Source organism: Schistocerca cancellata, chromosome 4 (genome assembly GCF_023864275.1).
Source record: "Schistocerca cancellata isolate TAMUIC-IGC-003103 chromosome 4, iqSchCanc2.1, whole genome shotgun sequence".
Taxonomy (NCBI): domain Eukaryota; kingdom Metazoa; phylum Arthropoda; class Insecta; order Orthoptera; family Acrididae; genus Schistocerca; species Schistocerca cancellata.
In genome coordinates, this window is record NC_064629.1 from 274,057,305 (window position 1) to 274,069,886 (window position 12,582).

Consider the following 12,582-nt stretch of genomic DNA (forward strand, 5'->3'; position numbering starts at 1 on the left):
TTAGCCAGGACACAAACTCTTCACAGATTAATTTTAGCTCAATTTACGTAGTAAAAAACTTCGGTTTATACTATAAAAATCTTAATGCCAGTCTGTCATGTGCTGCTTCCTATCGAGAAAATTATTAACACGCTAAGGTGGTTATGTAGTAACTTATCGTGAGTTATCAGATAGTGGACTGTATTATATTCTGAGGCCAAGATCGTGCTGAGAAGGTTAAACTGGTCACCCTAATTGTAGTTTAGTATTGAGGCACTCATCTATTCACTAAAGGTGCAGATCAAAGGGAGACCAAGACCCCCAGTCACCACAAAATTTTACTGAAAGTTCATATTTTACTTATATATCGCCAGGTATTTGGCCAGACACTATTGAAACCACTGGTGGGACACTGCAGTCATCACGTGAAAAACTCCGCGGATTTCGTTAGAATACTGAAGGACATCCGAATACAGAGTGATGACCTACTCGTGAGCTTCGACGTCACGTCCTTGTTCACAAGAGTACCGCTACAAGACGCCTTGGCGCTCCTTAATCAACACTTCGAGCCTGAAACAGTGAAGCTCTTTGAATATGCACTTACGACCACCTACTTCAAGTGCAATGGAGAGCATTATGAACAAGTGGATGGAGTGGCCATGGGATCTCCCCTTGCTCCAGGGATCGCGAATCTTTATATGGAACACTTTGAGGAGGTGGCACTACGAACTGCTCACCGTAAACCCAGGCACTTCTTCCGCTATGTGGACGACACTTTCGTGATCTGGCAGCATGGCAGGCAGGCACTGGAGGAGTTTATGGACCACCTAAACGGCATACATGAAAATATCACCTTCACGATGGAAGTAGAAGAGAATGGCTGTATTCCATTCCTGGACATACTGATCAGGAGGAAAGCGGATGGCAGGCTGGGCCATTCAGTATATAGAAAAAAGACGCACACAGACCTGTACCTCCATGCAACCAGCTGCCACCATCCGGCGCAACGCCAGTCAGTACTGACCACCTTGGTACATAGGGCGCACGTCATTTGTGACAAAGAAAGCCTCTCAGACGAATTACACCACCTAAGAGAGGTATTTCGGAAAAACGGGTACAGTAAAACACAGATTGACAGGGCCTTCAAGAGGAGACAGGTTGACAAAATTGAGGAAGAGGAAGTGAACAAGAGACTCGCCTTTCTCCCATATTTGGGGCCCACATCGGCCAAAATCGGGAGGCTATTAAGAAAATCTAACATAAATACCGTCTTCCGACCACCGCCGAAGACGAAAGAGCTGCTGGGCTCAGCTAAAGACCCACTCAAACTAAACACACCTGGTATATACAACATTGCCTGCGAATGTGGTGTGCAGTACATTGGTCAAACGCAGCGCTGCATCTCTAAAAGGTGCGAAGAACACATCAGGCATGTTCGACTTGGACAGATAGAGAAATCTGCTATAGCGGAACATAGCATCAAAGAAAACCACACCTTTGACTTCGAAAACACCAGGGTGCTGTGCCGAGCCGGGAGCTATTGGGATAGCGTCATTAAAGAATCAATAGAAATACGGGTCCACGAGAATCTTGTGAACAGGGACGAAGGCTACCAACTGAGCGCGGCCTGGAATCCAGCATTAGCCGCAATACGCCAGGAACGCAACAAGAACCGTCCAGCTCACGAGACGCGATCACAATGCTCTGACGGAGACACGAACGGCGCACCCGCTTCCCCCTCCACCTCGCCCGCCGGCTCCTCTGGACCCAGCCTCCCGCGGCCAGGTGGTGGGGGGCACACCGCAGGTATAAAGGGACCGGCATCCGCAAATTCTCGGCACTTCGCCAGAAGATGATGAGTATGTCACTCGTCGAAACGTCGCAGTTTGAAGACACCGCCACCCGGCTGGAAGCCCGAGAACTCTTCGCCAAGTTATGAGGAGATCTACAAAAATAGGGAAAATATCAGAAGTAATGGCTAAGACAAGATTAATTTTTTTAGACAGTCCGCCAAATGAAAGAATTTGCTAACGAAGCAAATATTCCTGTATTTCTGTACAAAGAAATCTATCATAGCATTACAAAACTAAGGAAAGAATTAGAAAGCAACAATATCAAATAATCGGAAATAACAGAAAGAACCTTTTGAAGAATAAAATACTAAATTTAGAAGGCTTTCAAAGCAGAAGAAATAAAATCGGGAGCAACAGACAGAAAAAGGTAAAACAATATGGAGAGAAAGTTGAGGGAGTATTGGTAAAATAAGAAATTAAGAGTAACTGAGGTGGTTACATAATCCTAGTTGAGCAATACGAAAATAAAACAAGTAAGTGTTCACTTCAGTTTTATAATAATGACGACGTTGCCCACTTAGAGTGTTGGTATTATACCGTTGGTTCTTAAATCAGTAGCATGGACATGTGGAAATTTCAATTTTTCATACGAATTGTTTTCTAACCATGTATTTCTCTAACTTGCAATTTTTTTATAAGTCACGTTGAACCGATGTAATAAGCAGTGATCCAAACACTGCCAACAATAATCAAATGCGGTCACGCAAGTAGTACATGGAGAGGGAAAGGGTAATCAGGAGCAGAAGCTAGTTTACATAAACAAAAAGAATAGGAAATCAACACGTCTCCGTTACAGCACACAGAAGAAGGCATTTTGCGCTCATGCATCCACCTGTGGATTTAAACATTAGTATCCTGTGAGCAGGAACGTTTATCCACAAGTTTTACAGGAACCATACTGCAGTTCTATGACTAAGGACATGAAATGAAAGCACTAAATGAGACACACGGGTGTTAGAAAAATAGTTCATTGTGCCTTGACGTAGGCAGAGTTTAAAAACCCCAAAAATTTTACACACTGTCTTGAAATTGGTAATAAAGTACTACAGGTCATGTTAAAAAGTACACTGAAATATTATAAACAATGTTTCAACCTTCAGACACAGCGAAATTTCACTTAACACCAAAGAATTATCGCATAGTAAAACATCGTGACATATCGATTGGGAAAGTGATCTACATTAGGCTTAGCGGTGGAAGTTAGAAACTATCTGAATTTCATGTATGCATGAAACTGAACGTAAATGCGTAGAAACATGGTGAACAATGTAAAGGCACACTAGGGGTGAAAAGTTAGTGGAAGTAACGTAAAATACGAGAGCAGAAACAGTACTGAGTTAATATTTCTAACCACATCTCAGATGAATGCGTTAGTCGCTGGGATTATTCTAGTTGAACTGTTTCTCTTAGCGGGCTGCGTCGTTTACCGTAACAACAAACGAATTTTAGGAAAACTTTGTTAACAATTTGAAACAAACGTTAAGTAGACAAACACGTAATAACGCACAGAAGACCATTGTGGATAGAACATGTAAATACGACTCTTGCGCTGTTTGTAATAAATAAAATTTGCTTTAAAGAAGTCTAATTACAGCTAATTTATTCAAACTTTACGAAATACAATATTTCGTGTCAATAAGATGTATCTAGTGCTTTTAAAATCCCGCACAATCCTAAATCGAATCATCAGTACATAAGTATTTTAATGGTTCATCCTCCAGTCCGCCTGACAGCGAAGGGTCGTGCTGCACATGTTGCTATAGAGAAACTTCCTCTGTAGATAGTAGCGATCAATAAACTAACTACAAATAATGTAGGACTACTAGAATTTGAAAAGGCTTTACCATGCGTGTGATTCTGCTCTACATAGTCTAGTTTTATGGGCGAGTATTGGCATTCAGTTTTCACGTGTTCGCTAGGAAGAGGCCACATCAGAGCGTGCAGCCATTAACTAGCTGTAGATCATTAACGAAGCTATAGGCGTGACGAGGTCAAATTTAAGCTAGTAAATTAGACTTTTTTCGCGAAAACTAAGTCTCGTGTTGGCTTTGAAATATTGTTTTTATGATTTATGTTAAAAGTTGTTAGAAGCCAATTGGGGTGGAGAATTACCTGTTAGCGGAGTACTCCTTCCTGTCCAGTGGCCGGACGTGGAATCTTTTCTGCGTGCAATCCGCCACAGGAAATGAACAATTAGTTTTGAGAGCAGTGACAAGTTTAATCTTGCCTCGCTGTTCAAAGAAAGGATAGCGATCTTTATTAAGACACTTTCCTGAGGTTCAGCAGTGATGAGAATCGGGTCTGCTGACAAACGCTTCTTACAAGAAGAGGACGCCTACTCGTCATCGCAGAGTTCGGCTAAATTAATGGTACATGGTGAGACAAGAAAGTGCCCGAAGTGGAAACTCCAGACGGCCAAGCGTTAAAGAAATAAAAGTTTTTTGATAAGCATCTATCACCATGTGCACCTTATCAATTGTCCCTATTACTGTGTTTAGCAAGCGGTGTTTGGCTTAGCCGTGAGAGATCGGATTCTCAATGAACAGGTCACAGGTTCGACTCCGCCCGGGGGGCAAATATTTTGTGCTCCTTGGCAATGCGTTCACTACTGACATCACAATTAACCGCAACATCATATAGGTTAATTTATATAAACACAAAAGTATAGGCATAGGATGAAATGCGGGACTGCAAACATTTAAAACGGGATTGTAGTTAACGCGTGCACGGGAATGGTAAATCGACGTTCCCGTGTACGCGTTAACTACAACCCCCTTTTAAATGTTTGCAGACCCGCATTTCATCCTATGCCTATACTTTTTGTGCTTATATAAATTAATAAAATAATCTATATGATGATGCGGTTAATTGTGATGATGCGGTTAATTGTGATGTCTAGTGTACGCATTGCCAAGGAGCACAAAAATATTTGCCAACAGGCGGAACTTGCCACCTTTTGAATGTGAATCCCATTTCTTACCGCTTTTTTTAAATCTCATTTTGTACGAAATTGATAGTTGTATTTGTTCGGGACGGACGTCCTATGACACTTGTTGAAGTTCATCGTTGGTACATTAACTCAGTTTTTTCTATTACTGAGAGTAGCTAACCCTCTGACCGAACACGCTGAGCTACCTTGCCGGCGTTACCGCTGAGCCAAACAGCGCTTCCTAAACGCACTGTCACAGCGGCAACTGATAATGTGCACATGGTGATAGGTCCGTATCAAAATTCCTTTTATTTCCTAAACGCTTGGTGATCTGGAGTTTCCATTTAGGGCCGTTTCTTGTCCCAACACGCCCTAAATGTGCCATAAATTTGGACGAATTTGGCGATGGCGAGTAGGCGTCCTCTCCTTGTTAGTGAATACTACACAGTTAACGATGTTAAACTCAGATTGTGGGTTAACGAAAGTGGACATCACCACCTTTTAATATTATCGTAACACATTGTTACAAAAAAATCCTGTGCCTGTAAATATAGTGCATGGTACTAATGTTTTGTCATTTCCCTGAGCTCAACGTATCGCTCATCATGGGGATGCTGACTTAGTTTCCCAGGCGGCCTGAAAGGAGGACATTGAGACTTGCATCGGACACAGTGGCATGATTATGAGCCTGGAATGTTTTCCAAACAAACTGAAGGGCATAGCAACACATTCGTCGTACTAGAGTCACCATTTTAAGTCCGCTGAATGAGTGGGGACGGGGCAAACAGTACACAACTATCAATTCCTCCAATATTTTTCACTTACGCTCATGCGCGTATCTAACAGAACATTTCTGCACACAGAAAACTACCTTTCTACTTTACAAGAACTGACAAGGGCATAGTTAAATTTCGGAAAATTTCAGGAGCCAGAATTATTAGTGTTCATTGTTTTCCAGGCGGTATAGAATTCGGTCTCTCTGCTTTGTTAGTGACAGTGGAAAGTGTTGCCTTGTCGACCGACTTTTAATACAAACTCTGGAAAGAATTAGTTAAGTGATGCATTTTGCCGTATTTTACGCCAGCTCTACCGAACAACGTCCTGCTCACAAGTCCTTAAACGGTTCACTTCTAAAATGGTAACTGGTATACCATCAGTAAATTTCATATTGCGCTAACTTCAGAGGAGACTGCGGGGAATGGGTAAGGATGGGTGAGAGAAGCGATGCGAATTTTTTTTACAGTGCTGGCGACGTACCTTTCGTGTCCCATAGATCAAGTACAATAAATAACACCATAGCTCACAATAATTCGTACCATTCACCGCAGTTATCAAGGATTGGCAGCAGCGAAAGAAACACGAAGTGTACTGACTTCCACCAACGTCTACCGAGCAGAACTAATGTGCTCGAGTTCACTATCAAAATTGGCGGAATTTCTCGTATTCCGCACTTTCGGCGTAATTCATATTAAAAAACATCAGTGAAACGGGCTATCATACAAGTCATTGTAGTATATACACAGAAACATGAAAAATATTATATGCTTTATAAATGTTTAAATTCATGCTATCATATCGAACAAATCTTGCAATTGTGGATTTACTCCCCAAATGGCGGCTCTAATTGTTAATTATCTTGCGCAAATTTCGTATAATCAGAAGATGGTTGCACAGCTGGGACTAACCGAATGAGGCAGTGCAATTAGAACTTACATCATATTCGAAGGAATGGCGTTTACTCCGGTCGGTCATCGTGATTTACATTTTCCATGGTCTTTCTAAATCATTTTAGGTAAATGCTGCGAGACAAATTCACCAAGGCCGCAGGCGCCCACCTCTCCCATCCTCGCAAAAACATCGGTTTGTGTGGCGGCGGCGAGCGCGCTCGTGTGTGCGTGCGCCATTTTATTACAACAAAACCTGTATCATTGAGAAATGATCCCTGCATTAACTAATAAAAATTATATTCAACTAAGCGTTCAGTCAAGTAATTCGTCTCTGGCGCGCGAAAGTGGTCGTGGATTACAGCCGGGGCAGAGGTTTATTTGGTGCTACTCTGCCACATGACGAGACGAAGCAACGTTTCAGTTGCAGGAAAGAAAAGTTTTTGGATAAGATCTTATATGGACAAGAGAATGTCCAACCAAACACCTTTCTGCCGTCTAATTTCCAAAAATTTCATTGGGCTACCAGGGCGGCGATTATTATGCCATCTTCAGCCTCTTTACCGACGTGTAGGAAGATTCCAACTTCGACTCCGGTCGAAACAGGGGCCAGCGCTCAAAGACTGGTATCCGTAGATATCTGCCGGCAGATGTTTGAAGTGATCAAACATAACTAATACAACAGTCTGGAAATTAAACGGCTGAAAGGTGTTTGACATTCTGTGCTTAACGGCCGAGTCCCACAACCATCACTGAAAAGCTGGACATACAGATATTTGTATGAATAAGGCTGTGGGACAGGTATGGTGGAACTAATGGATAGATGCGATGTACGAAAAGGAGAAGATTAGGTGAGCAATTAGGAAAACGGTGTGATAGGTTATTTGGGATGGTTTAAGTTTAGTATGTTCCATTTGATAAGATAGGTATATCGCAGGTAATTTCATAGTCTCACATGAGTACAGTTAAAATTTTCCTATATAAGTATGTGGAAAGTTGTGAGTAGAACAGACTGTGGGATGTTCTTGTATAGTGGCGGTAGAAACCAATTCTGAAGGATGGTGGATACAGAATTCTAGGTATCTAAAGAGGTGTGTGAAGTTTGCGAGCCCATGCAGAGTGCAGATCGGACAAGGTAATCGGATATGGAAAGCGAGGGAGCTTGCTTACCATTAACATGTTAAAGCTGTTGAGACACCCGTCACCGCTATATTTGCAAAAACAATTATTTTATATAAGTTCCGGGGACTAGTGCAGCAGGGGATACAACCCGTCGGCTTTGAACAATGACGTCACAAGTCGCCAGAGAGCATGTATTACAGAGATGAAAGAGCTGAGGAGAATGTTGAGAAACAAAGGAATGCGAGAGAGATAAACATTGATCTTGTCAAAAGCATAAGTGTTTTTTGACTTTAAAAAAAAAATCTCACGAGATAGAATAAACTGATCCTACTTTATTAAGCAATATCTTGTCAAAAGCCGAGAAGCGATTCTTCTTAGTGTTCTAGCTCCCTTCAGTACGTAATAAGAGTTTTTTGGCTTTTTTAAAAAATCTCACGAGATAGAATAAACCGATCCTACTTCATTAAGCAATCAGTAAAATGATGCACCCAATATCAAGCAATCGCTTTTAGATTTACATTCAATTATTTTAATGATAGTGCTTATTAGAACACAGAACTGCTTTATTATCTATGCCTCGAAGTGAAGACATTATGATCTATGACTAAGGAATGACGTCATTGTTCAAAGCCGACGGGTTGTATCCCCTGCTGCACTAGACCCAAGTTCCGTATATATTTTTGTTTTACTGGTTACAGCCACATTATGTGGCTATCAAATGTGCAGAACAGCAGTAAGCGCCGTTGAAGATCATAAAAAAATCTAAATGTTAATGCATCAGCAATAATAAGAGTGGGTGACGTTCAAGGATTTAGAGTGAGTGGCAGAACTCGGGAGGAGCGAAAGTCCGTGATACATTTGAGTGTGCGAGTATGGCGTGGGGTGATGGCCGTGGAATTTCGACTATTAGCTTTAGTATATTGTAGGTATTTTACGTGATTAGTACGTAGGTTGCAAGATACTTATTTAATCGCGTTTTGGTCCTAAGCATTTTAAATGTTTTATGTAAGTGGACAGGACATTCGTGGATTGCTAGATAGGCGATAGCGTTCTCCGACAGCCTCCCTTGCGGCCAAACTGGTTCCAGACGAGTCTTAAGTTACAAATGCAACAATAAAACAGAGCACAAGTTCACAAAAGCTAACGTAGAACGCTCTAATTTGAGAACACTTTCACAACTAGGACTGCAGTTGCTCGATAATACGTGCTACCGTGTATTCACGCACGCAGCGTGGTGCGTTGAATCTGCTCATTTGTTAGTAGAGTGATACAGCAAGCACCCATGACACTGATGTTACCAGAGCAACGACATCTTGTCTCCTCTTGCGAGTTGGACGTCTAAAGTCGCTAATTATTCCATCCACACTATACACAGACCAAGATTTAACGATTTTAGCCACATTAATTCTTCCGTCATTTCTCGGTAGAGCAATTTTACAGGTATATTGAAGATTAAAAGCAAACTACCTGCGTTTTGTTACACAAATATAGTAATAAAACAAAACTTTTGCTGTCCAACCTTAAATTTTAGTAGAACGCGTGCTAAGATTATTCGCTCTACGAAACGAGACCCACAGGGCAAAGATTTCATTGTTCTTCCAGCAAGGGCAAACCAAATACAGGTCTTTGTCTAACGTGAGTGTTACAGGTCACAATCTTTTCAGCACCCAGCTTCTATGTATTATCTCCAAAGACTTGCATTTTCGATTTTTTCTGAAGAACTGTACCGTCTCTAACGAATTCACTGATTTTGTATCAATTTTATTCGGAACTATAAGGATAATGTTCAGGTGAAGAACTATTAATTTGAACAACCACAGCGGTAACCAAAGAATCGGTTTTAGAAGCAGATAAGTTAGATGAGTATTTCTAATAGGACGAAAACTGCGGAAAAAAGGCCAACCCGCGAGACTGCTCTGCACTACTCTTCCTTCCACTGCTTTAACACTAAAACCTCTAGCAATACACATTTTTGTTTACTTCACTACCTCCACGCTCTTCGGGTAAGTTTAACGGCACGATTTTAAAGCTAATTCAATCCTATCTCTTTTTTCACTACTAAAGTAAATCTTGTTTCCATTTTCTCCCCTCAGAAGGTTTCATATGTGGTGGACGTAGTTGTTTTAAGACTGATGAGGGGGCACATCCGATGGTTATGTATCGGAAACGTGGTACTTCGTATTTGGATGGTACATTACTTAAGTATCCTCTTTCATGTCTACTTTTTTTTTTTTTTTACTCTGGACGCTGGGTCCAGCGCCAAACAAAAACATGTCAATGCAGCGTCACTGAAATACCAAAATCAAGACCACCTTCCTTCACTATAGTACAGACCCTACCTCTACACCCCGCTCTCATCCGCCCTCTTAACAGTTCAAACAATTTCAGATCAAAATGCGAGGGTTAAACTTTTCGCCGTTTATGGAACGCTCCTTGTAGAGCTAGAACCATTATCCACAGCGCTGAAATGGAAATCTATCCATGGTCACTAGAGTTTAAAAGGATCTCAAATGTCAGCTGTTACAACACTAGAAGAAAAAACTATCATCACTAAATCGAGGTAGAGTAATCTGATCCTACTTCCAGCATAAAATATCTGCTGACCGGTAGACCAAATTTTAAATCTATACGGAACAGTTATTCTGTAAAAAAAACTAATAGCAATAGTAGTAATGAAAATATTTTTACTTTTGTCGTTAAATTTATTACTCCGGGAGCTTGAGTCGCGTAAAACTCTTTCATCGCTTAACATTAAGGCCTCTGCGTTCTTTAACTATCGCTAAGGGATCAGCATATGGTTACAAGCACAAATAATACATACGAAGGTTAAACACAGAACATGGAACCGACATTTAATGAAATTTGGCATTTGATGGACATCTTCCTATGACAAACACGTATAGCAGTTAAGCAGGACTTAGTGAAGTATTCAAAACTTTAATACTGACTCCCATAAAGTAGGAAATTACCTGCCGGCTGCCAAGACGAACATTATTAAGAACCAGCACTCAATTTTCCATACAACTACTGACACAAACTAAGGAAGAGTTTTCTGGTTGGCATACAAGGGCTACTAACGTAATGCGTTTCTTACTCTTGCATTGAAATCACGAAATTTTCTGTTTGCTATTCCCACCGCATGCATACGTATACCGCATATCAGTAAATTACAACACTGTTAGAGCTTAGCGTTGGTGGATGACCTATCCAGGGGCTTTATGAACACTCAGTTCAGTGTTATGCAAATAAAATTAGACTTAAAGCCTCACACAGATACTTATAATCAAACCCTCTTTCCACGCTTCATCTGTGAAAGTGAGAACGCATAAACCCTACTCGATGATACAATAAACCACTCACTTTTTAACATTTAGAGCTATTCAGTAAAAATTGTAGGATAACTTAACATATCAATGCAGGAAGCATATTACCTCAGAATGTTATTTCGGTATCGAAACATACAAGAAGCCTGGACCTTAAGGGTAAGAGATAATAGCCAGATATTCAAACGCATCTGCACTAACGTATCGAGACTGGTAGTAACTGTTGTATACGCTCACTCACCAACACCAGCAACAGGGCTACAAATAAACAACCCTTCTTACTCGGGCCGTTGGGCCTCTCCAGGAAAGTAAATACGTGGTGAATAATACTTCCACTCCTCATGTTCGACGAGTGTCTTTCTCCAGCCTCGCTACAAACAGGTGTGGCCAGAGAGTAGGCTTCTAGTGGTCATAAACTTTGTGTTGTATATAATCTGGTTTCTGAAAAATAATTTAATATTACGTGAAGTCTTTGGATCGAGATGTGTCGTCCACGGTTAAAAGCCTTTCTTCACGACGAAGTAAAAATTTGGTAATTTGAAAGTTTCGCTTTGAAATATGGCACAGTGAAACGGCATCTGTAGTTTGTTTTGCTCTATCTCACTGTCAAAGTACTGAGGCTCGTATTACTGTGTAGAAAGTCTTCGACAAATCTCTTTTAAGAAAGTCACTTTAAGAACGGTGTACTGAGGTACTTTTACCACAATTTTTTTTTATAAAAGTTAGAATATGGTCCTAGCTTTTATAAAAGATTTGTCAAAGGACATTGACTGCAAAAGGTCAAGTTGCTTCAACTCGTAATAATAAGACTGCCTAATGTAAATCCATTCGAAACGGCAAATTTCATATCATTAACAGCATTTTTTTTAAAAATTCTGTATGTGATAGACGATCCAGTACTGTGGCGTTAGCTTCAAGTACATATTTAACTTCCAGTGAGTTATAAAACCAACGAGCACGGCACTTGCATCGCCATACAATTGAAAAAACTCGAATTGTTTGTCATATTTACCTCACTACTCTTACAAGATGTGTGGACATCCTTTCTTTACCTCTTAAACTGTCAAAGCAGTGTACTTGAGGTATTTGTGATCCGCCGCGTGGGATTAGCCGAGCGGTCCAAGGCGCTGCAGTCATGGACTGTGCTGCTGATCCCGGCGGAGGTTCGAGTCCTCCCTCGGGCATGAGTGTGTGTGTTTGTCCTTAGGATAATTTAAGTAGTGTGTAAGCTTAGCGACTGATGACCTTAGCAGTTAAGTCACATAAGATTTCACACACATTTGAACTTTTTTTTGTGGTCCAGGTGTCAGATACGATGCTCGTAGTAGGAGTGCACAAACCGTTTGTAAATCCTTTGAGACTTCAATATCACGATGACAAAAAAGGTTTGAGTAGAAACGCAGGTGTTACCAAAACAATCATAGCTTGGGGAAGTACTGTTAAAAAGGCAGAATGCTTCGACTCAAAACGAGATATTGGCTTTATCATTATATCAACTAAATCCACTGAAATGGAGTTGGTGGGGATTTTATCACTGAATCATAACGACATGACATGATATGATTGGGAACTGATTAGAAATGCTGAATCTGCAACCTAGTGATTACGTTGTGCTAAATGAAAATTTGTGCCAGACTGATATTCGTATGTGGATGACCTGTAATCCTAACAATTGTGGACTTTTTCCCCCTTGAACTCGCCAAAGAACACTG

The 12,582-nt window shown here is 40.9% G+C and overlaps 1 protein-coding gene across 1 annotated transcript in view; it reads right to left on the reverse strand.

Annotated features, from left to right (window-relative positions):
• The window catches only part of LOC126184102 (uncharacterized), a 57,318-nt gene extending 46,083 nt beyond the window's left edge, over window positions 1–11,235 (reverse strand). Inside the window, exon 1 of the mRNA XM_049926464.1 lies at window positions 11,112–11,235. Coding sequence (XP_049782421.1) covers window positions 11,112–11,213 — 102 coding nt within the window. The 5' untranslated portion in view covers window positions 11,214–11,235. The remainder of the gene's footprint in view (window positions 1–11,111) is intronic.
• Window positions 11,236–12,582: the final 1,347 nt, after the last annotated feature.